The following is a 25,034-nucleotide window of genomic DNA, read 5'->3' as shown; positions in this document are numbered from 1 at the left end:
AACTTATTTTTTGAATAAAACAAGTGCGATTTTGGATGTAATTTATTGGGCTATTCTTACAAGTTTGAGGTGGAACCCATTTGTCATCTAAAACCCATCTCATGGATTCCACGTTAAAGATTCCGGAAATCACTCTCAAATCCGGCGCCGGAAAAATCCCCGTTCTCGGATTCGGAACAGCTTCAGACCACCCGTTCGACTCAGAAACCACCAAAACGGCTATTTTACAAGCAATTGAAATCGGTTACAGGCATTTCGACACGGCGGCGCTGTACAACTCCGAGCAGCCTCTCGGAGAAGCCGTCGCGGAAGCTATCAATCGCGGCCTGATCAATTCGCGCGACGAGTTATTCATCACTTCCAAGCTCTGGTGCAGTGATGCTCACGGCCACCGTGTTCTTCCAGCTCTGAACAAAACCCTCGAGTAATTTTTTTTTTCTTTTTTCAGATTTTGATCTGTTCGATTATGTATTATGGGTGTGCTGAGAAGAAAAATGTGCAGAAATCTGGATATGGGGTACGTTGATTTGTATCTGATACACTGGCCGGTGAGTGCTAGACCTGGAAAAGTTGAGTACCCAATCAAAGCAGAGGATTTTGCTGCCATGGATTTTGAGTCAGTTTGGGCAGCCATGGAAGAATGCCAGAGAATTGGCCTCACTAAATCTATTGGCGTTAGCAACTTTTCTTGCACAAAGCTCCAACAAATCCTGGCAATAGCAAATATCCAGCCTGCTGTCAACCAAGTGAGCTCTCCAACTATATATTTATATATGAACATTGATCGAATTGAAAAACGACGGCTTCATAAGAATTGTTTCGTTTGTTGGATTTGGAAGGTGGAGGTAAATCCATGTTGGCAGCAAAAGAAGTTGATAGAATTCTGCAAAGAGAAAGGGATTCTTGTTTTTGCTTATTCTTGTTTAGGTTCAGGTGGGACGAACAGAGTAATGGAATCGCAAGTGCTAAAGCAAATATCCGAGGCCAGTGGGAAAACGGTTGCTCAGGTTTTCCCACTACTTCTTTCGTTTTCTTGGATTCAATCAATTTTTTTGAATAATTACATTAAATGTTGGTCGCGCGAAGATTTATATTTAATTATTCATCGAAATTGTAGGTGTCGTTGAGATGGGGTTATGAACAAGGGATCGGAATGGTGGTGAAGAGTTTCAACAAAGAGAGGATGAAACAGAACATTGACATATTTGATTGGTCTTTAAACAGTGAAGAAGTTAATAAGATAAGTGAAATTCCACAAGGCAGAGCATTTCTTGGAGTGGATTACACCTCTGTTTATGGCCCTTACAACACAATTCAACAACTTTGGGACGAACAAATCTGACTTCACGATAATATCACTTTTCGGGTCGAGTCGAATTTCAGGTATATTTATTTCACCCGAAGTTCCCGAGGGTTTCCATAAGCTAGAAATATGTACATTGTATATAAGTAATATCTCAACAAGAGCAAGCATAGCATGTTCTCTTCCATTATATTACACACTTGAGCTACATAAGACCCAAAGCGAAAAGAAAAGGACGTTTTCGAGGAATATTGTTTCGTACACAAATAGTTACAAATGTCGAAGTACTCAACAACGAACAGGCCTTTCGTAAGTGGGAGGTAGAGAAGGACAATTCTCGTTCATATTTGTGTACGGCTCTAAAGTGTTGTAATATGGCAACTCCATTTTGTATTCCCCCAAAATCTGGCAAAACGGAAGCTTGTCATCGCCATTGTTACACCAATTTGGCAATTGCGTCATATTATTCTCGAATATTTTAAGCATATACGCATCCTTGATCTGCGAAAAGTAAGACAAGGAAGTTTTTTAAGCACAGATTAGATGATAAAAAAATTCAAGTTCATGTACTGAGATCAGAGCATAGTTACTCACCGTAAACTCGGTAACTTGAATGGAATTTGTGACTGGACCGAATACCCCAGCTGCTTTATACATTGCAAGAATAAAGGCAACACATGTTGTAGACTTGCCATCACTGTACACCCATTCATCTTGTTCGGGAATAGTGAGTAGTTGGTCGAAAGTTATTCCTCGTCTTTCAGTCTCTGCTAGAATTCCATACAAGTCCAGATCCTACCACAAAACAAAATATCCAATAATCTTTCTTTTAAGACTTCAATAGTTGTTTCAGGTTTCAACAATTTTAAATAAAATGTTCGATAAGATTGATCAAAGGTCAAAGAGGAAATTTGAGTTACCTCAGTTCCGAGCCGCATATTAAGTGCTTCATTCCACATGTTTGCAGCATATGCTGGCTGCATTCTGGTCCACATAGACATGACAGAAATAACCTACAGACAGAATAATAAATAACGATTGTACTAAGATTAATGGGAGAGGATTAAGCACACAGAATTTTATTTAACAAGGATTGTGCACACATACCAAGTGAGCATCTAGAGGAGGTGGATAATTGTCGGCTACAGTGTCGATCCAACTAAAGATCATGTTATGATAACCGTATGGCTTGCCTGCCATCTGGCGAGCATATTCCCATGCTGCAGTAGTGTTAAATATAGCTCGTATTTCTGGATGTAAAGGCAGTAATGCTATTTGTGGATTTGAACTATCCTTAAGTGATAGTTCCCACCATTCATTCCAAGGAATTATTGCAATAATTTCTTCACCCTGTATAAGAATGCCAACATAATTATGCATATGCAGTGACTTTAAACCATCATAAGATTATACAAAAAAGAACCCCTCTTTTCGGAGGATCCGATGGCTCAAAATCCCCTTCTAAAGACAGATTAAAATATAAGATATCATCTCGGTGACATGGTAAGCAATAATCAAGATCTGATGTGCTCCCAACGAAAATAAAAGATAACCGATATAAGATATTAAAGAAAGATGTTAACCAATATAGATTAAAATAAAATATAACAAGAATTTTATCTACATACAAATTATTTATAAATAATGTAAATATGTGTATAGCGCATACCTTTTCATTTTCGTGTCCAGATTCACCAACCCAAAGATTACCCAACTCGTCCTTCAAGCATACAGCTGTATGTCCAGCAAATGCACCGGTGACCCACTTCTCCAGCGTCTCAAATCCACCCCAACGCCCACGAATCTTCGAAACAGCTAAAAAGTCACCGGAATGCACATCGTCTGGATTTATGGTAGCACGCCATGGTTGTTGACGTTTTTCAAACGAAGCACCCATGTGCTTCTTCAGAAAATCTAGATTTCTACTCTGACCCCAAACAGTGTTAGAGAACAAAGGCACCACATCGACTAAGGAAAGAAATGTACCCAGCATTCCCGATGGCATAAGGAAAACCGAGATCCCATGCTGCTTTACCTGCTCAGGGTGTAAATATCAACATCAATACTCGTTAACAATTGTTGTCTTTTGACTATTGCAGTTGTATTATTAGAAGAAAATACAACGGTGCTTACATATTCTACTTCGGCAGGTTCCTCCCATGATTCAATTTTCAATGTATGGTCGCGAGCTGAAAAATAATAATCCCAAGTGACCCTATAAGGAGTTGCAAATACGTATAAATCCATACATGTCCAACTGTGGGCAGCTGCAGTCTGAAAGAGAAGATGTACAGGCTTTAAAAGGCGGCATGATTAAAATACATTGGTATTCTTATGAAATGAATAATATTACATGGTATTTTTGTGATGGATAAATATGAAGTTCAAATAACTTAAGCACTTGAAAATAAATCAGAAGGAAACTAACATTTCTGCAATTAACAAATACAGTTCTTCCAATATTCTGCAAACTGATCGTGAAATGTGCAAAAACAAAGACATCAATCAAACATCTATGCATTGGAATCGTGTCAAAAATATTCAATTGCTTTAACCACATCCACCTTCCACTAACAGCGATAGCAACATAAAAGATAAAGTTATTATTCCATTTGCTTTACAAATAACAGTGGCACATCTTAATTCGTCCATTATAATTGGCTGAACCTCAGGCAAGGGCCTCACTTGATCCAAGACTTATTTCAACATATCCAGCGGCAAGAACCAAGATTCAAGAGTCACTACGGGGATTGGTAATAAAACTATAAATTCCAGGAAACAAAAGAGAAAAAAAAAGTTGGGGGCAATCTTAAAACAATATTTAAAACAAGGCCAACATAAATTTATTTTCTGAAGCTTTTCTGTTTTTAGTTTTTTTTTTTCGTCGCTATTTTTCAGTCATTTAATCCCTCCAGAAAATAACAGTCAACAGAAACTAACATATCACAGCATATTCAGATCTCTTATCTATTCAATCAATCAGTAAAAACAGATCATTAGTAATTTCAGTTACTTACTACCAAATTAGATGCGTTCGAATCTAGTAACCACAAAAACACTCCAAACATTAATAAAACCAGAATCAAATTCCCAACCACACTCACAGAAGTATCATCCACCCAGCTAGCTACAAACACAGGCAAAAAGACGCATATAATTTATAAACACATCAAAAAATAAAGATCACATACCGAAAGATGGATGACGCCGCCCCCGATTCCCCTATCACCGGCACCAACGAACTCAATCTTCGCCTCGTTGTCAAAAAAGCACGCGCCTTTCCAGTTAATTGTCCCGTTATTCGGCGACAGCGATCCGATGTACTGCGGCAACAAATCAACCGCACTGTGAATATTGTTCAGCACAGGCCACGATATCTGACGAGGCAACACCGGGAGCACGTCGTTGACCCTGAACGGCACCTTCAACGCATCACCGAAATCAAACCCTAACCCTAACCCCAGAAATAATACGATTTTCAGCAACCACAGCTTTCTCCGAGTAGATAGCATCATTCGCGATGATCGGACGGCACGAATTCAACCCAAATTTGTGGACTGTGGCTTTGATTTCATCAGCTGGAAGAACAAGGAAAGGGTTTGATAGAAATTAATTTCAGTACAGGTGTCCAATTTGATGGGGGTGGTGTGGGTGGGGGGGGGGGGGGGGGGGGCGTTGATCGTGAAAGACAAAGACGAAGATTGACTTTTCTTCGGGGGTGAAAAAGATGATGAAAATTTCAAGGTTGTTTTGGCATCTTAAAACTACGTCGTTTTGGCTTCCGTAAATATATTAATCACCTAATAATAGTTCCAAGTAGGATAAGGAATGCAATATATTAAAGAGTAAAAAGCAGTTTGCCCCCTAAATTATGACCCATTTTGCACTTTGCCCCCTAAACAATTTTTTTTTGCACGTTCTTACCTAAACTCGTTTTTTTGTTGCACGGTGCCCTAAAAGTGATATTTTCCGGCAAATGTCACCAGAATCTCACGCACGTGCCATTCATGTGGGATTTGGAAGGGTAAATTTGTCCTTTTACTTTAATTATTGTCTGACTTCAATTTTTTATTATATTCCATTTCAATTTTTTATTATCTTCTATTTTGGTCTTCTTCCCCAACTAGTCTTCTCCCCCAGCTCTCTGGTTCTAATCATGACCTACAAGATCTTGAAGAAAACTCTTAGCCACTGATGGGCCGAAAATGGGTCGAAAAAATTCATCGAAGAAACTCGTCATAGCCTCCTCCATCTCCACCCGTATCCCTGCCTTCTACCACCACTTTCACGGCGGCGCAGGGAAGGGATTAACCAAGAACATCCAAAGCATCAATAAGCTTTGCCACCTCATCCAATTAAAGCGAACATTGAGCAAGAACTCAACGACGCCGGTCTCACCTTCGATTTCAGTCGCCAATTGGAGAGAAACTCGTTGCTCGCCGACAAAATCAAGCCATTAAAGACACACCCAAGGTTTCACTACATCAAAACAAGCCCCAAAAATTTATCGAAATCCCCCAAAATTTTCATCGAGAAGCATTCTCCCCTGGAACAATAGGAAATACCGTACGTTGCAACAAACCGATCAGAAAAACCTTAAATCACAAATTCACCAACAACAACCAAATTCGAAGTCGAATTAACATAAAAATAAGCATTAAAGGCCCAACACAAACAAACCACCGCCTCCGACCCTCTTTCTCAACAAATTCTGCTCACCTCCAGACACAATCAAGCTAATACAGGAAAGTGATATTTGGAAAGCGGAAGCATACGGCAGCGGGTGTGGGGAAGAAACGAACAAGAGGAAAACGGAGAAGATAGAGGAAAGGAAAACGGTGGTAAAAGGGGAAAAGGAAGAGGGTTTTTGAGAGGAAAAATAGAGAAGGGTGATTGGAGAACCTGCCATAGTAAGAATCTATAGAATTGTTTCTTGATGATGGTCGTACGGGAGCCGCCGCCGCCGGCGGCACCGTCGTTATCCTTGATCAGTCTCCGATCTATGGCGGCGGAGATTGACCTGTAGGAGATTTGCTCCACCTCCATCGTCGCCGTCTTTACAATCGCAGCTGCAATCCTCTCAATTGAGTTGGGATTTCTCTTGGCTGGGCTTGGAGATGGGTTGGGATGGTAGTGCGTTACAGCGCTTTTTCTTTTCTTTTTTTCTTTTTGTTTTTTTGCTTATTTATTTATTTAATTCATTTAAATGATAAATTTATATTCAATATATAGGATGTATATGAATGGACAAATTTATCCCTCCAAATCTCACGTGCAATGCACATGTTTTAGCATTCCGGTCAAAATTGCCGGAAAATTTAGTTCTGGGGGCACCGTGCAAGGAATTAACGAGTTTAGGTAAAAACGTGCAAATTTTTTTTGTTTGGGGGGCAAAGTGCAAAACGGTCATTAATTTAGGGGGCAAACTGCTTTTTACTCTATATTAAATAAGATTAGCTTTAATAATAATAATAGCGAATTAAAATATTGTTTAATTAACAAATAAACAAAGTTTATTACAAACTAAAAATTCAAAAGCCGAAGAGAAAGCAGTTGGAAAAGCAGGGGAGATGCAGAACACTTTCTTCCACTCGAATAGGCTGCCTGAATGGATTTATCTGAATCTGCACAACACAATTTTTATTTTTTAGAAAATAAAAATAAATCACCAATTAAAAATAATAATAATAAAATAAATGAAAAATAGAAAAAGACACACTTGAATTGTGGGAGGAGCGCCTGTGACAGAGGTTATACAAGCAGCAGCCAGATGAGAAGCTTCTTCGCAGTAATCGGAAAAAACTACCGGAACTTTCATCTCTCTTATTACTTCCTAAATGATTTTTCACACAGGCAACAACGTATATAATTGTATATCCATAAGCGTATTTATAAACGTTTAAAGAAAGAAAAAAAAAAAAAGAACTTACGAGAGTAGGTAACCAGCTTGTGTAGGCAGCTATGCCGGCATTTGGGGCTATGATTATATCAGGAGGAGAATCCTGCAGATAAACCTAAATCTCGTGAGAAAAGAGATATAATCTTGAATAAAAATCTGAGATTTTTTTACTGATTTACGACAACCTTGATTAATTCTCTGTAACAATCGTGGTAAAAACCTGCGTGAAGCTGTAATGTGATTGCACACGAACGGCAATTCGTTTTCCTTTCTCTGTGACTCTCGGAAGTAGATTTACACTCACAGTCCGGCTCGTTACATTGAGCGTAGGTGTACAGATCAGTCTTTTCACCATTCCTGAGAAACAATACAAATGCAAAATGCTCAACATATATAATCGATTTATATGCTCATTTCTATTTCTAGGCATGGATTGGAGTTCTTTTCCTAACAGCTATTTTTTTGTAGTGATTTTAAAGACGTGCAATTGAGATACAACTGAACATAAAAAGGTCGACTGAAAAGCATACGTAATTTAAGGCTGACCTGAGATGTGGAATTGCTGGTCCAATAAGGTCTATGAGCACGTCTACCCTAGGAAAAAGTGCTTGCAGTTCTCCGAAGACTGCTAGCTGAAGTAGTTCTTTTTCCGGTCCTTCGAGAAATTAAGACATGAATAAGGTAAACAGATGACTATTAGAATTACCTGATCTTGAATCTTAGAAATAAAAAAAACGAAAAATAAAATAGAGGATGCTTTGCATCATTAGATTAGAAAGTAAACTTCATCATTAGAAAGCAACTATTTCTGTTCAACTTGGACTGGCGCTTCGGATGAAAAAACTTTAGGTCAATTAAGGTCAAAGTTGTTTCCATTCAAATGAAACTGTAAGCCAGTCGAGCTCAAGATTTCCGCAATGATGTAAAAGAAGAAAAATTTACCACAGAAACCTAAAGTGACAGATAAATTTACGGAACTAAACAAGGATCATGACTAACTAAATAACAGAAAAAAATGGACAGAAATTTGCAGCACAAATTACACATTGAATGAAACTATAAAAGACAATATACCTAGGTAATGTATCCGCAGCTCGTTACTGATTTGAGGAAGCAAGTTTTTAATAGTTGCAAGCTGAATAGCCCAATATATAGTCAGTGGCTGAAACAACAACAAAAAATAATAATAAACTACAGTGTTAAAACATCGTATTCGAACACATAAACGGAATGCGTTTTTATTTCTATTGTACACATTACGGACTAATATAGTATACCCGATGCTCATACAAATCCATTCTTTCACACACACGAACACAAATAACATACCCAATGAAGAAGTAAAGCAGCAGGGCTAGAAAGAGGGATGCACCTCCATTCATAGTAGTCCTTCCAATTCGACATACATTCAGGTTTCGGGGAGGAAGGTCCTGAGTGATGAATACATACAACTCGCGCATGTAAGTATCCGTGCATTAACCGTAACGAAATCATTTACATAAGCAAAAATAATTACCTTTACAAGGACACAGATCACTTGGAAGATTCCAACAATTAGTCAACCTACAAAAATATCGCAGCTGCAAATAGTTACTCAGCAAATCGATCAAATTTTCACCCTATATCAACACGAGCTCAAAATTTAATTTTCTAAATAATCGAGACCTAGAATAAAATTGGGGGAAAACCTGAAAATACCTTAAAATTATCAAAACTAGACGAGACTCCACAGCTACATTCACACATCCACATTCCTAGTTGGTGAATTCCGTGCCTTGTTAAAAAGGAACACGTTGTCTCCTAAAACAAACACTGATCGTATTTAAAACCCTAATAATCAGATGAAAATGCTTGATTAAAATTAATTAATTGAAATCAAAACAAGTGACTGAACAGTAGCAACCTGAATTTGAGTGGCTGTTTGAGTAAATGTGAAAGGGAAATCATTCAGAACACCACAACGCTTCATTTGATGTTCTAACCTTTCACATTCTCTCTTGTGCGCAGTTCTGTGCGAAACCTTCAATTTGTAGGGCGAAAATGGGAAAAAATTTAGACGCGGAATATGAGAATTCTCGAAGAGGAAAGAGAAAGGAAGAAAACCTGGTGAGAGAGGGAGCAATAGGCGACGGCACGGCAGCGGTGGCAGAGTCTGGTGGCAGGGCCGCCGCATGGGGTTCGGCTTCCCTTTCCGGCGCACTCCATTTTTTTCTTTCAGGTGAAGAAAGATGACCCCTTTTCTTGCGCTTTCGAATAAAATCGCGTTTGCTAATCAAGACTTAGGTATTGGATAATTGCCACTTTACACCCTCTAAATACACTCATTTGGTACATTGACACCCTTAAATTATAAAAATTGGTAATTTGCACCCTCCAATTTTGATTTGAAGATAAAGTTCTAAAGAAAATAATAAAAGTTAAAAAGAAAAAAAGAAAAAAAGAAAAAAAGTTCCAATGAAAATTTGTGATGACTGAAAAAAATTTAAATATTTAATTTATTTCACACCCTAAGTAAATATTGGAATTCTCGGAATTAATTTCGGAAATCGAAAATTCCAAATATTTTTTCTATGTAATTTCAATTCCAATAAAAAATTATCGTAAAATCAAAATTTGAAAAGTAGAAATAAAAAAAAAATCCCAAAATATGAACTTTTCGAATCGAAACGGACGAAAATCTAAAATTCGTCCAAACTTTAACCCCCAATTTAAAGCGATTAAATTGCAACACATAGTGGGGCTTACAAGCGAATATTGGGCTGAGGAACAGTCACTGTTAAAAACCTTTGGCCAGCTGGCCCAGCTCTACACCCTTTATTTATTTATTATTTTATTTATTATTATTTTATTATTTTGGACCACGGAGGCACCGACTACAGTACCTATTCATTTATTATTTCAATTTGATTTTTTATTGGGTTCATTTCACCTGGTTACATTTTTTTTAATTTAATTACGTATATATGTTTATTAAATTAATCAATAGTCAATACCCTTAATTAACTAGTGAAACTTCAATCAATTAATTTCAAAACACTTTGATATTTTTATATATATAAATATATCTTCAAAATAGATATATAATTAAGAATATTCACTCAAAGTTAACTGATTCTTCATCATTATTTTTTATTTTTTTATTTAATATAATTTGATAGAATATCTTCCTTCATTGGGAGCTAAATACGCCAAAAAAAATTAAGTACGAGAAAGTTAAAAAAGGGAAAAGTTAAAAACAAGTGGGTAAAATTAGTTGGGAGAAGATACATGGATATGACGATATGAGATATTGGTTTTTCGTAATTAGCACGAGATATTAGAGTCTGAGCAAAAGTCCAACCTAAAAAAAAGGGAGTATGTGGGTGGGGCCCACCAAAAGATTTCCTTGGGAGCCCCCAGATCTTCCTCTCTTTCTCTATCTGGACCTGTTTGGTTTCTTGTTCTTTTCCTCATTTTAATTCTTTTGCTTCCTATATAATATTTATTAAATTCAATAAATGTGAAATATTGATTTTACCCTTGGTCCATTTGTGTAGTATTGTTTTGAATTGCAACGCAAGTAGTAAATTACGGGTACAATGCTACACTGCATGAAATACACGCGGTAAATGTTCACTATGCATTAGCATACAAACAAACACCTGTATTAGTTTGTAGATCAACCGTGAAATTTATTCAGTGTAACTTTCATCAAGTGTAGCATAGAAATAATTGTAAATTAGTGAGGTACATGCAACGTTTTGCAGTGAGGTCACACATGGCTGCTACTTGGTCTCTTTGCGACCATTCATTGTCAAATCAATTTTAAAATTTTCTTTTTTGTCTCCTAGTAGCGTTTTAATAAAATTTTGGACATTGTCAAAAAAAATCTACGATAAATTTGAATATTATTGAGATGTTGCATATTACATATCATACATGAACTAACTTTTACTATGAGTTGAATCCAACCTTTAACATTTGTTAATAACGGACTAACGGAGTTATGGTTCATCAATCCTAGCTTATTTTCGAGATTTTTATATGTAATAGTAAAATATTAGATAAATGTTATGGAAAACACGATAAATCAAGAAATATCACATTGGGTACATATGGTTTTATTGAGATGGATTGAGTGGACAAAAAAATCACTTTTGGTTATTAATAAATATTCAATGTATCATTAAATAATTCCGTTCATTTTTCAAACCCCATATCTATCAATTGACAAAGGGATATGTATGTGGGGAAGCCGTCCAACATTTGCTGCGTAGGGTACAACCTTTAATCCCCGCTTCATTCAATTCACCAACGGCGTCCGTTTAACCACCCCGTTTTAATTTTTGACGGCGCTGTTACGATTATTAATATCCAGTAACTCAAAATATCGCGAGAAATTCCAATAAAAGGCCTCGAAAACATAAAAAAAATCTCTCGTGGATATGGCAAAATCATATCACCACCAAAGTGGATTACAGAATCTCAGCCGATGCTTTTTATATATTAAAAAAGTAGATTTCAGCAGATTTGATTTTCAAGACTCGGTTTTTTCCTTACACATTTCAAATTTTCTTTTATTATTATTCACATATATACATACACATACATACATATATTTATATATATATATATATAAGTGGGAAGAAAAAGGCGTGTGGTATCATATCATATATATTTTGACACAGACAGATTGACCACTATATTTGCATTTTCTCACAATACATTTTCCTCCGCCATTTATATATGTGTGCTTGAGTTTTTTTTTTTTTTTTTTTTTTTCTAAAGCTGCTGTAATAAATTAAATTAGAGATTTTCTTGATCTGGGCTTTTGATATTTTAATAAAAAAATGTCGAAAAATGGAGTCTTTTCGAGATTAAGGAGATTGGAAAAAGTTGAAGGGGTGGATGAATATGAATATGCAAACCCTAGCTGTGATTCTGATGAAGTTCATGTTCTTGCTGTTGATGATAGCCTTGTTGACCGGAAAGTCATTGAGAAGTTGCTCAAAATCACTTCCTGCAAAGGTAATTAAAAAAAAAAAGTGCTTTTCTTGAATTTAATTTAATTTCATTAAAAAAAATTTGATCTTTTTTGTTTGATTTAAAAATTGGGTGTTTTTGCAGTGACAGCAGTTGATAGTGGGAGGAGGGCTTTACAATTTCTAGGGTTGGATGAGGAGGAAACAGCCTCTGTTGGCTTTGATGTAATATTTTGATCATTCCATATTTTTCCCTTTTTTTTTTTAATTTATTTATGGATTTAAAGATTAATTAATATTGTGTTGATTAATATATACTCTCTTTTTTTTTCAGGATTTAAAGGTAGATCTGATAATTACAGATTATTGCATGCCTGGAATGACTGGCTATGAGTTGCTTAAGAAAATCAAGGTTAATAATTTGGAATAATTAATTCTTGGAAAAAAAAAATTATATTAAATAATTGCATTAGTTGAAATTTTGTCCTAATTTGTGTTGTCTGAACAGGGGTCGTCTATTTTTAGAGAAATACCGGTTGTGATTATGTCGTCCGAAAACGTTTTGGCTAGGATTGACAGGTAATAAAAATCCCATCTTTCTTGATTATCTTGTTTAATTACGTGTCGTAAATACAATTTTTGATCGATTATAGTTTAATCTCTGTATCACCATGCTTTAATTACTATGGTTAATGATAATTTAGTGTTAAGTATGATCAAATATAGTTTATGTTCAACTAGCCTTTCTTTAAATGACTAGAATCGATGAATCGACAACCAACCGTTACATGTAAGAATATTATTGAAGAAGTTACACCTAATTTAGATTTGCAATAATTAAATCTTATCTAGGGCAAGCATGAATCGGATTGTGCTTTAGATCGTTTAAACGTTTGCCCACTTTCCGGTTTTTTTTTTTTTTTTTTTTTGATTTAATCTAATGAGTAGTTGAAAATGCAGTTGTTTGGAGGAAGGTGCCGAAGATTTCATAGTAAAGCCCGTAAAACTGGCGGATGTCAAACGGTTGAAGAGATGTATGTTTGGCGAAGGCCGAATCCCGAAACAAGAAAGAGCGTTCAACAAGAGAAAATTACAACAAGACAGTCCCGAAATTACGAACGCGCCATCCCTTGACGAAAACGCCCTCTCAAGTCCATCCCATTCCTCCACTTCGTCGCCGTGTTCTCCAAGGTCATTTTCGTCTTTACCATCAACACCGTGTTCGCCTACTTCTCTCGACTCGCCTACTAGGCGCGTCAAAGTGAGCGACGATAGTTGAAGTATCCATATTAAAAAGAGAGAGAGAGAGAGAGAGAGAGAGAGAGAGAGAGAGAGAGAGAGAGAGAGAGAGAGAGAGAGAGAGAGAGAGAGAGAGAGAGAGTAGGATTATTATTATTATTATTTCCTTTTTTTTCTTTGGCTTGTCAATTTTGTTCTTTTTGTTTTTCTTTTTACTCCTATTGATTAGAAAAGAATGTCAATACAAAAGTTTAAAGAATTTATTACACCCCAAAAAAAACCTTGTTAAGAAAGAAGTTAGTTACTTTTGACTTTTGTCATAAATAAAAATTGGTGGGAAAAGATATTGTTATTAAATATTAAGTAGAAAATCTTTGATGACAGATGATAGTGTGGGTTGGAATTGAATAAAATTAGGATTTAGATTGATTTGATTCGGATACGGGGTTATATTTAATTCCAATTCTTGTCTGCTAAAAAAAGAATATTGGATTCCGATTTTGATCAAAGACATATATAATTGATGTGTGTTGTAAACAGAGCATTTATCCACAAAATAAAATAAAATAATAATAAATAATAATAATTAAAGAAAGAGCATCTTTTAAGGGACAGCTGCCCCGGCAAGATCATTCACAACAGCTCTTCCCATTTATTAATGGGATTTGGTTATAATTATATTCACATTTTGTCTGCTCCAATTTCGTCTAATAATATGATTAACGTGTTATGTTACTAGAATAGTTTTATTTTCAAATTAGTTCTTATTATATTTTTAATTTTTTTGGGTTTGAAAAATATTTTTAGCAAACCTTCTCGTAATAAAATGAAATATGTTCATTAATTGTATTTTTATTATATTTTTAAGTGGACTATGGTGGCTTGTAAATGAAAGTTGATGGGGTATAGTATTTGGCAAAATGGGCCGAATCCCATGGATCGAGCTAGATCACCGAAAATGTAAGATCGAGTTCGAAAGCCCATCTTGAACGAATAATTCTAAAGTAGTCAGTTCACACATCTGGGTACATCTTTTTCTCAAAGATCTCTTCCGGAGGCTGAAAACAAGACCATCGTTAACGGAAACTTGACCGCGTAATATCATACGGGATCAAAAGTATATTTGTATTATAGTAAAATAAATTTCTTTTTCGTAATTGTAAAATTCATTGAGTTCGTTTTTTTAATAAATTTCATCAAATCATCAACTCACATTTTCTTTTCTTTTTTTTTTTTTTTTTTTTTTTTTTTTTTTTTTTTTTTATCACTTAAATTTACGGTATAACAATTTACATATGGGAAATGATTTGATGAAGTCAAATAAATGGGCTTAGGCTTAAGAGACAACCCATTGGGTTATGCATGCGACCCGGCCCAAAAGGAATGCCATGACCCGACCCAACTTGTACTAGGCCATGAAAGTAAATTAATTCTTCTTTTATTTATAAAAAAATCTCAATTTTATTTTATTTTTAATACATGATACGAGGCTCTAAATTTTTCATTTTATGTATATAATGTATAACTTTTTTCAATTTATTATATTTTATTAATTTTTTTTTTTCATTTGTTTCTTTCCAAATTCGGCTAAAATGTTTTTTGTCTTTTACTTTATTTTCCCGCGTTTTTGTGGTCGTCAACTAATTTTTCTTCAAAGCCGATATATTGTTTCATATTCACATTCGAAGATATTAAGAATGACAAAATTGATGTTTTTGTCTCACTCCAAGTCAGTCAATCCTTGCCTAAATCAATATCAGACAAATTTGTTGTTTTTGTTAATTTGCTTTTAGTTGTTACCAACTGACGAGTACTTATGACATTATGGAATTATGGTAGAATGTGAATGTCTAGTTTGAATTTTATTTTTTTTAATTTTCGAATTGCTATTAATTATTTTGAACCGATAAACGATGATAACACAGTGGCACTTGGTGCACCAACTTTTACTTCAAATTTTGAATTTTGTAAGTGAACTAGATAGCGGATATATTTATCCACCAACCCATTTCGGAACCAAATCTCCAGTTACCAACCATCGACCGACTCATAAAGATTGGGTCGGCAATGATTTTCAAATTTGAGCAAAGCTGATTTGTCGGATGGATCGGTTTTTAAGCCAGTAATTGACCGATCCAAATCACTCTCAACCCTAAATATAACAATGTCTTGTTTTAAATAAACAATCATATTTTTTTTTTTTTTTTTTAAAGAATAATTATATTGTTCGGTACTATCCGTGGCAATAAATGAATTCATTGGAAAAAAATAATTATGGAGTTGTAAATAAATCCATGGAACTCAGTAATTTATTATTTAATAAACCTTGGTATGTACAAAATAATTTCCCAACAACTCAAAAACTGTAATATTAAATGCCACCAACCAAAACTGTGAAAAATAGATTGGCCACAATAAATGCCAAGTCTGAATATGAATATTGAAGACATAAAAACAATTGAATTTCTGCCCCACAAAAAGTCAAAGATATGAGGAAAGTGCCAACGAACAAAGATTGAGATTTGAGAGTATTAGTTCGGTTGACTTAAGTTGCATATATATATATATATATATATATATATATATATATATATAATATATATATATATATATATATATATATATATATATATATATATATATACTTCTTCGATTTTTTATTTTTATTTTGGTAAAAAACATATAGATTTCAAATGCTTCTAAGAAGCATCAAGAAATTCGAAGCTAGTGATTTGGATTTTTATTTATCTTTTCAACCACTTCATAATTGCAATTTGTAGTAATGCAAAGTGGATGAATTCACCTTTCTTTTCTCTAACAACTTCATTATTTTGGGACTCCGAATATTCAAGTTTCTCTCTTATTAATTCAAACAACATTTTTAATAATTCTGCACATAAAAAGATGAGATGTGATAAATGTCGTTTCAGTTTTAATAATTTTGTTCCGACTTCAAGCATGATTTTGACCATCGTTTAGTCTGAATTAAGGAAAATTCAAAATACGGAATTTGTAGCTCTTTGAGTTAGGTTTCTAATCCAATTTGAATCTCAGAATTTGGATGTCGGGTGAGAAATATATGCTGACTTTGATGTTTTGAGTTATGTAAAGTCCATGCATAATTTTGTTATCCGGCATCCAATCCATCTAATTCAAATTTGATTAGAAAACTAATCCAAATGGCTACAACTATCGAAAATTTCCAAACTTAAACTAAAAATGGTCAAAATCACATTCGAAGTACAAACAACATTAATAAAATTGAAACGATATTTAATATTGCAATAACAAAAATTCTTAACCCAATATTTTCTTTAGAACCATTTTAAATTCTTTGAAAAGGGTTAGCATAATATTTAGGTGAACCACCCAATTTTTTGAATGAGAACAAGTCTCACTTTTCCCACTTACATACTAATTATCATAAAACACTAATGTGTACAAAATTCCAAATTGCCCCTATAATATTATATGATTTAACCTTGCTTGCCCACTTCAAGAAAAAAAACAATCATTTCCTTACATCTTCAATATCATTACCATACAAAATAAAAATAATAATAATAAAATAAAATAAAATGTAGGCTATTTCTTTTTTGACCACAAATGACTACTTCAATGGCTTATGACCTAAAAATGATGAAAAAACAAATAAAAAGGTTGTCTTATTTGATAGAGTCTTCCTTCTGACTTTCTCGCGCGTTATTAGCTGTCACACATCGCTATTATTTTCATTAATCCTCTACTAATTATTTAATAATCCCATGTTTAGATTATTATTAACACCACCGTGTGTGGTAATATTACTACACTAATTTTATTCAAGCCATGGGAGACTTTACTCAAGAACAAATGAAGAATATTTCCACAAACGCCCAAAATTAACCCAAATAACCCTAATTACAACCGGTTACCAGCTCGAAAGAAAGGGTATTTCGGTCATTTTACACGACGAAGGGCTAAGAAGGGTTCAATACACCAAAACAATAACCAACTGCTCTCCTTTGACACTTTCAAGCGACCAAACCAAACAAACAAAAAAAAAAATTAAGTAAAAGAAATTAAAAAAAACAAACTATGACACAAAAACAAGATCATTAAGCAATGTTCAAAATAATAGGTTCAACTTCAGAAGCTCTTGAATTCTTTACAAGCTACAACCATGGCTGCCAATCTCCAGCCAACCACATTTCTCTCTCTACTATTATTCATCCTTCTCTCCATTTCTGATATCCCTCGATCTCTCTCGCAGCAGAACATCGAGACTTTCTATCCATTTTCTCCTCCTCCCCCGCGGCTTCCTCCTCCTCCTCCACCTCCACCACCTCCTCCTCCACCCAATGATAATACCCCACCAATCACCACAATTCCGCCACCACAGCCACCGCCGAGTAAACCATCATCGACAAAGTCGGCGGTGGGAAAAGCAATCGGCGTCACAGCTGCCAGCGCTGTAGTCATATCAGGGATTTTTATCTTTCTACTCCTCCGGCGAGATCGCCGGAGGAGAGACGAAAACCTCGCTGCTGCTGCCGCTATTGCCGCCACTCCTCCTCCTCCGCACGGAGGGGGCAATTCGTTCGTGCCTCCGAGCGACGAATTCAAGCGATTCAACGGCAAGCTCAAAGGGGTGATAGTTGACGAAGATGGATTGGATGTGCTGTATTGGAGGGATTTAGAAGACGATCGATCGAACCGAACTAGTTTCAAGAAACAGAGCTATAAGAACTTGAAAGAGGAGCAAAAGGAAGAAGAGAAGAGAGTTATTAGTGATAGAGACAGAAGATCTAAGCCACCGGTGCAAGAAGTTCCTCTGCTAAGAGGAAAATCTTCGACTTCTCAAAGCTCCGTTTGGGTCGACAAAGAAGACCACAGAATCAACAAAACTCCTTCAACTTCAAATGGGATGTCTTTCAAAGCTATGGAGAATCAATCTTCCTCCTCCGTTCAAGTTACGAAATTCACACCAATGCCGCCACTGCCTCCACCACCAGGTGCAGCAGCACCACCACTGCCGCCACGGCCGCAAACACCTTTCTTGCCACCGCCATCTCAGCCACAACCGGCTGTTTTTGCAGCAGTTCCGGTGGCGAAAACGGCTGCACCACCACCTCCACCACCATCATCATCATCTCAGCCGCAACCGGCTGTTTTTGCGGCAGTTCCGGTGGCGAAAACGGCTGCAGCACCACCTCCTCCTCCTCCTCCTTCAAATAAAGGCCCTGCTCCAGCACCGCCACCCCCGCCATCTAATGCTTCGGCTTCGGTAATGAAACCACCTGCACCACCACCTGGTAAGCGCGCGACTTCACTCGGGGGAGAAGGAGATGCGAGTGGTAAGGCGAAATTGAAGCCCTTGCACTGGGATAAAGTGAATCCAAATGCTAAGCATTCAATGGTGTGGGACAAACTCGACAAGGGCTCTTTCAAGTAAACGATCTAACCCCCTCCAAAAATTCTCTTTTTTTTTTCCATTCAAAATCAATCTTTCTTGTTTAAGGCCTCATTTAACCTTTCTTGATTTTTTCATGTAAATGCAGGTTTGATGGCGATCTTATGGAAGCACTATTCGGATACGTTGCTACAAACAGAAAATCCCCTCAAAGAGACGCCACGTCATCGAGCCCGATAGGCGACAAAACGGGCCCTTCATCGCGGATTTTCATCCTCGACACACGTAAGTCACAGAACACAGCGATCGTGCTCAAATCACTCGGCATCACACGCGGAGAAATTATTGATGCATTAATCGAAGGGCATGGCTTAAATTCCGATACAATAGAAAAACTAACGAGAATTGCTCCGACCGAGGAGGAATCGGCTCAGATAATGGCGTTCGGTGGAGATCCTTCAAGGCTGGCCGATGCAGAATCGTTCCTCTACCACCTCCTCAAAGCTGTCCCGTCGGCGTTTAGTCGTTTCAATGCAATGCTGTTCAGATCGAATTTCGACTCCGAGGTTTCGCACATTAAGGAATCGTTGAACTCGCTCGAATCGGCGTGTAATGAACTGAGGACTCGTGGATTGTTCCTGAAGCTTCTAGAAGCTGTGCTCAAGGCGGGGAATCGTTTGAATGCGGGAACTTCGAGGGGAAACGCGCATGCTTTCAATCTTAACGCTCTCACGAAGCTTTCCGATGTTAAAAGCTCCGACGGGAAGACGACTCTGCTTCAATTCGTCGTCCAGGAAGTGGTTCGGGCGGAGGGGAAACGCTGCATTTTGAACAGAAACCGGAGTTTGAGCAGGACGAGTAGCCAGAGCAGCAGCGGTGGGCGGCAGGTTTCGGAGAGCGCCGTGTCGAAGGATGAGAGAGAAAGGGAGTTCATGATGCTGGGATTGCCGGTGATCGGCGGCCTGAGCAATGAATTCTCGAACGTGAAGAAAGCGGCGGTGCTGGACTACGACCTTCTCGTGAAAACGAGCTCGGCGTTGGCCGCGCAGGTGGCGGAGATACGGAGAATTGCGGCGGAGTGCGGCGGCGGCGGGGGAGGGTTTGCGTGGGAGATGAATGCGTTCCTGGATACGGCGGAGCTGGAGGTGAAAGTGGTGAAGGAAGAACAAACGAGGGTGATGGATCTGGTGAAGCAAACCACCGATTACTACCACGCCGGATCGGCGAAGGATAAAGGGGCGAATCCTCTGCAATTGTTCGTGATAGTGAAGGAATTTCTGAGAATGGTGGATCAGGTTTGTATAGATATATCGAGAAATGTGCAGAAGAGAAAACCTGTGTCGGTATCTGTAGCTGCAACATCGTCGGCGTCGGCGTCGGGGCCGGAATCGCCTAGGGTTTTTAGGTTCCCAAAACTGCCGGCGAATTTCATGTCGGACGAGTCGAAGAACAGTTCCAGTGACTCGGATAGTGACTCGGAAGTAAGATGACTGGGAAACAAACAAAAAGAATATTCTGAGGTTTTGTACAGACCAAAATTCATGAAAAATGGTTTTAATTTTAATTATTTGATTTTTTTTTTTTTTTATTTAAAGTGTAAAATTGTTATGCATTGTTATTAATTGTTATACTGCATAGAAAGGAAATGAAATGAGTTCAATTTTTTTTTTTAGTCATGATTTTATTGTTTTTTTTAGTGAATTTTATCGAGTTATATTTTTATTATACAAGTGTATAAATTCATATTTTTTTTTACAAGTAATATTTATGAGTCCTCCTTGTACCTTCCTTTTGTAACTTCCTTTGTTTTCGAAATTTTCAACGCATGAAACGGTGTCGTTGGAGCGAAGAAGAAGTGTTACGTGTTTCTCTAAGTTATTCATCATTTTTCAATTAATAAAAAAGGGGTAGAACGACGGCGGTCACAAGCACGTAAGTATTAGTATTTTGCGCTTTGCCAAGCTGTATAAAAGCATGGTTTCTGCCACTATACCGATGAACGTTTTATGTTCAATTTGTAGTTTAAATAAGTTAGGTTAAAAAGTAGTTTAGCTTTATCTTTCTTGGAGTTCAAATTGTTTGTTGTAATCCCAAAAACCCTACGTAACTTTTGGAATAGTAATCGAATATCCAGTAAAAAACTATCGATTTCATAATACACAAACATATGTAACCTTTGTATATACAAACAATCTTCAAATGACAAAGATATAAATTTGAGTTTTTCTCTACACGACGGGTATACGAAAACTAGTACATTCTAAGCTCCGTTTTAAATCTCCTAGGTAAGATACGTAAACCTCAGCAAAAACAAATTGATACTTAATTCATTTAGCCAAAGTCTCGAAGAAGCCATTTGAAATACAAAAAAGAACAATCTTTTTCAACGGCTCAATGTAGGTCGTTGACGGGTCCCGTTCTCCATACCAACCTGCAAAATAGGGCAAGTGCATTCATATATCGAAAAATGTTTTTTTGAAGGTTTTGCAGACTCGAAAAAAGTTCGAATATACACTTCAAGTGCATGTTCATGCGAACGGGCAATTCTGAAAAAAAAATCGACTATTTATAATACTAGTAAGATATTTTCTTAGCAAAGATAAAGTGTTTTGAGTGTGTATTTTTAATAAATCGTCACGAAATTCAATTCCTTGTATCATAGCATCTCGTCAGAAAAATCGACCTACTCGACATCTAAATTATTATAAGTAAAAAATCACCAGCTATCAACATTTCCACTAATCATGAGTCGACTCGTTTTCTACCTAGACAGGTGATTTCTTGATTCAAGATTCACGTGTAAATAAAGCAAATTAAACTGTTATCAATGTTGCAATAAGATCATACCTTTGATTTTGCAGTAAGCTGGGCATTTTCTGCTTCTCTGATTATCGATTTTGCCTCCAGCTTCTTTAAAAACTGCTTCAAGTTTATTTACATTAATAAATAAATAAAAGTCAAAAAAGATTTACGTACAGAAAAGCCATAATAAGGGTAGGACCATCGAAAAATACCTCTTTCCGTTTTTCAGCTTTTTCATCACTTGTGATGCCAGTAGTAGTGGGTGATGCTGCCGCCTTTGTGTTTTTCCTATCGAGTGCCGAACTTTTATGTGGTCTGTTATTAAATTCAAAAATATAAGAATCACTAAATAGAAATCGAAATAAAGGGAAAATGTCACATAGCCTATAAAAATACTTGTAAAAGATTCCACCAATATTAAATACAAATTTACCGAAAAAAACAAATTAAAAAACAAGTCTTTTCTTCTTCTTGTTCTATACTATGCATAGACGACAGCTCCAATTTCCAATTTAAAACATATATAGATCAAATTTGCATGCATCGAAGAAACATTTTGTATGTAAAAGCAGTTTTCATGACTTTAAACGAGATTTTAGTACATGTAGTCGAATGATATTTCAATCTAAAGAAGCTATTTTCGATGTGAAATTTGCAACAAATAAATAACAAAGTTAATAAGATTTCTGCATGATCATCGGTTAATGGTTCGAGTTGCAGAATCTCACCCCGAAGTCACGGGATTCGATCGAGCTCTTACTTCACTCCTTTGAGTAGCCCTCTTTTCAACATCTTTCCTCACTCTACAAATTCAAATAATTAATTAACTCGCATATTCAAATAATTAGTTACTCACAATTCACAAATGACAAAAAAAAATAAAAATATTACCCCTCGTTCCCCTTTGTACTAGTGCTAGAGGTGGAGGTCTTTTGCTTCAATGGAGCCGACGACACCTGGCATTATTATATATCAAAAGAATATCAGATAAACTACAACGGGATCAGAAGAAAAAAAAATCAATACGAAATTACGTACATGCTTTGTTGCAGTTAATTTTTCGTCGGACGTAGAAACATTAGTACGATTTTGGAACGTCTTGAAAGCCCGTTTGACGATATCCTTGTCCCCCATTTGCTCCATTATCAAAGACTTTCTAGTCAAAGGAAGACCAGACAAAGAATTTCCCGGGCCCAAACTGAGAGACATGTGCAACGACGTCGGAGCTACTCTCTTGATTTCTCTTACAGGAATATTCCTACTTTTCGACAGCTGTGACTGTGAGCCGTTACTCACCTTCTTTTTCGACGAGGCAGATATAGGTGTTGATATTGATATTGGCTTTGTAAATTTGGGAGTCGATGAAGCTTGTAATGATTTGGGTGAAGGTGATATAACTTTCTTCTTTGTCACGGCCGAATTATTTCTCTCGATTTTAGTTGGAGTTACCTATGCACCAGAAAGAAGTAAAAATCAATTCTTGAAATGTAGAACTAAAACAATTCGATATGGATCGACAATGAAGTTCCCATTTTTTTTTTTACCTTTTGAGCTACAATCCGCGCATTCGATTTAGAACTTTCCTTTTTCAATACAACCGTTTGCCCTGTGCCGTTTTTCCTTTCGTTTTTCCTTTCCGGAGGTTTTTCCGTTATATTTAGAGGGTGTTTTTGAGGATTTTTTAACCCGACCAAAACAGGGTCTTTTCCGACATCTAACTCAGATTCATCTACATTAACACTCAACTCATCCTTAGCAACAGAAGCATCCGCTATTTCTTCTTCCAAACTAATCACATTAATCACATGTTCATCAACTTCCGACGATCTAGCATCATCGTCTTTTGCCACGTCATCACCGCCAGCTAGATTTGTAATAACAGGTATACAATCTTCCTGTTCAACTTCTTCAAGTAATCTCTCACCATTGGACAAGCCAAATTCAGAATCTACGAAGGATGAATCTTCGATGTGCTCTTCGTTGCTCGATACATCTGCGTTTAGAACAACAGGGTCCGATTTTTCTTGATCCAATTCCTCTTCGGCTTTTTTAGCAGCAATTTTCTTGTAGTGGGCTTCAAAATAGGCCTTCTTTTGTGCCACTGATCCAGGTGTTGACAAAGTCCCCACTTCCTCCAAATACTTGTTCGGTGAAAAAGACGACCACTTCTCCCAAGAGAGGGCATCATTCTCAAATCTACCAAACGAAACCGACACTTCCAATCTAGAATCCGATTTCACAGAGTCATCCATCTGTATTATATAGCACAAGATCTCGATTTTAATCAAAGCTTCATTAATCAAATTACCTACCACGAACAAATACGGAACACAAAAGTTTAATCAAACGGGTAACTCTAAACATTTCAAAGTAAGTACGAATATACCTTATTTTCTGCTCAGAGAGATTCAAGCTAAAGATCCATCTTCATCTTGATTTGAAATTGATATTGAAATCGAAATCGAAATCTACCACCATGAGCTGAGAGGCAAGTATGGGCAAAATCAGCAACTTACAGAAACAACCAAGAACAAGAACGGTGCCCTAATCAAGACAAAAAAGGGGGAAAATGAAAATGCAGGTGCACGTAACAAACCCATGTGCCATGTTTTCTACCGCAACAATCATCCATAAAATTACAGCTTTTCCAACAGTTACAAAAAAATTAAACAAATTTTTTTTTACTGAAAGTGCTAACAGATAACCTTAAAACCATCATCACAAAAAATCAAGTGCGGCAGGAATATATATACATATATACATAAGAACAAAATCAAGTGAAAAGTTGCACATAATAATAATAATAACCAACCAGATCAGCTTTTAGTCTATTAGCCCTCAAAAGTTGAAAAGTGCAATCTTTAACACTAAATCTGAAAAGAAGGAACAAATCATCAGATGGGTTTGGGGTAAAGCTTAAAGAATTAGCAAAAAAAATAGCAGAAAGAAGAAATCAAAAAGGTTTGGGGCAACATAAAATGGATAAGAAGATATAAAAATTGAGTCTTTACCAAAAAGAAAGAAAGTTGATGAAAGAGAGTGAAGATTGAAGATAATGATGATGCTGGGGTAGATGGAGATGGTTTTTCTTCAAGGCCCACTAGAAAAAAATAAAGAGTGAAGAAGTACCGGTACACAGTCTGAAGAAAACGGAGAGATGGGGGTGGCACGTGCGAGATCTTTTTTCTGTCAATAATAGAGGTGGAGGTGGGGCACGTGTGGACCCACTTTTCCAAGTTTAATTAATTGGACGATTTAAATTCTGATCTAAACAGTTAATTTATGTAGTAATCTTTTGTACTAAAATTTGAATTTAATTTTCTTCACCATATTTTTATTTTACTCCAAAAAGAATACATCAACAATACCTAAAATAAGTTGGTAAGATTTTGTTTTAACTTGAATTTTGAAATTGAATTTCAAGGTCACTTTAACTTA

General features: G+C 36.4%; 6 protein-coding genes across 14 annotated transcripts; 3 read left to right on the top strand and 3 right to left on the bottom strand.

Annotated features, from left to right (window-relative positions):
* On the top strand, positions 1–1,552 carry LOC105967572 (non-functional NADPH-dependent codeinone reductase 2). The gene is made up of 4 exons (XM_012992176.2): positions 1–424; positions 503–746; positions 840–1,007; positions 1,118–1,552. Exons 1-4 carry the CDS (start codon positions 102–104, stop codon positions 1,340–1,342), a joined length of 960 nt encoding a protein of 319 aa, XP_012847630.2. The 5' UTR covers positions 1–101; the 3' UTR covers positions 1,343–1,552.
* On the bottom strand, positions 1,344–5,047 carry LOC105967570 (zinc finger MYND domain protein). The gene is made up of 7 exons (XM_012992173.2): positions 4,495–5,047; positions 3,437–3,577; positions 2,973–3,338; positions 2,411–2,653; positions 2,224–2,316; positions 1,898–2,098; positions 1,344–1,804 (listed from the first exon to the last, which is right to left on the bottom strand). The coding sequence occupies exons 1-7, from the start codon at positions 4,816–4,818 to the stop codon at positions 1,592–1,594; spliced, it is 1,581 nt and encodes a 526-aa protein (XP_012847627.2). The 5' UTR covers positions 4,819–5,047; the 3' UTR covers positions 1,344–1,591.
* A 1,699-nt stretch (positions 5,048–6,746) lies between these two features.
* Positions 6,747–9,456, bottom strand: LOC105967571 (zinc ion binding protein). The gene is made up of 11 exons (XM_088827389.1): positions 9,306–9,456; positions 9,106–9,222; positions 8,901–9,002; positions 8,719–8,782; positions 8,532–8,632; positions 8,277–8,364; positions 7,749–7,857; positions 7,388–7,559; positions 7,234–7,305; positions 7,023–7,136; positions 6,747–6,927 (listed from the first exon to the last, which is right to left on the bottom strand). The coding sequence occupies exons 1-11, from the start codon at positions 9,405–9,407 to the stop codon at positions 6,835–6,837; spliced, it is 1,134 nt and encodes a 377-aa protein (XP_088683515.1). The 5' UTR covers positions 9,408–9,456; the 3' UTR covers positions 6,747–6,834.
* A 2,380-nt stretch (positions 9,457–11,836) lies between these two features.
* Positions 11,837–13,459, top strand: ARR4 (response regulator 4). The gene is made up of 5 exons (XM_012992314.2): positions 11,837–12,209; positions 12,309–12,388; positions 12,498–12,575; positions 12,672–12,742; positions 13,124–13,459. Exons 1-5 carry the CDS (start codon positions 12,032–12,034, stop codon positions 13,440–13,442), a joined length of 726 nt encoding a protein of 241 aa, XP_012847768.1. The 5' UTR covers positions 11,837–12,031; the 3' UTR covers positions 13,443–13,459.
* Positions 13,460–17,330: 3,871 nt separating this feature from the next.
* On the top strand, positions 17,331–20,466 carry FH8 (formin 8). Its single transcript, XM_012992126.2, has 2 exons — positions 17,331–18,832; positions 18,943–20,466. Exons 1-2 carry the CDS (start codon positions 17,565–17,567, stop codon positions 20,282–20,284), a joined length of 2,610 nt encoding a protein of 869 aa, XP_012847580.2. The 5' UTR covers positions 17,331–17,564; the 3' UTR covers positions 20,285–20,466.
* Positions 20,467–20,923: 457 nt separating this feature from the next.
* Positions 20,924–24,866, bottom strand: LOC105967531 (neurofilament heavy protein). 9 transcript variants are annotated; one of them, XM_088826797.1, is made up of 10 exons: positions 24,608–24,747; positions 24,409–24,469; positions 23,983–24,140; positions 23,141–23,904; positions 22,635–23,045; positions 22,488–22,552; positions 22,325–22,399; positions 21,809–21,911; positions 21,642–21,713; positions 20,924–21,225 (listed from the first exon to the last, which is right to left on the bottom strand). In XM_088826797.1, exons 4-10 carry the CDS (start codon positions 23,846–23,848, stop codon positions 21,178–21,180), a joined length of 1,482 nt encoding a protein of 493 aa, XP_088682923.1. In that variant the 5' UTR covers positions 23,849–23,904; positions 23,983–24,140; positions 24,409–24,469; positions 24,608–24,747; the 3' UTR covers positions 20,924–21,177. The 9 variants fall into 9 exon arrangements, with proteins under 9 accessions (XP_088682923.1, XP_012847582.1, XP_088682920.1 ...); XM_012992128.2 differs by having other exon boundaries at positions 23,141–23,848; XM_088826794.1 differs by having other exon boundaries at positions 23,983–24,077.
* Between the last annotated feature and the right edge of the window lie 168 nt (positions 24,867–25,034).

The sequence above is a fragment of the Erythranthe guttata genome, chromosome 12 (genome assembly GCF_056151865.1).
Source record: "Erythranthe guttata isolate IM_541 chromosome 12, IM_541, whole genome shotgun sequence".
NCBI lineage: Eukaryota > Viridiplantae > Streptophyta > Magnoliopsida > Lamiales > Phrymaceae > Erythranthe > Erythranthe guttata.
This window is presented reverse-complemented; position numbering and strand designations above follow the sequence as displayed.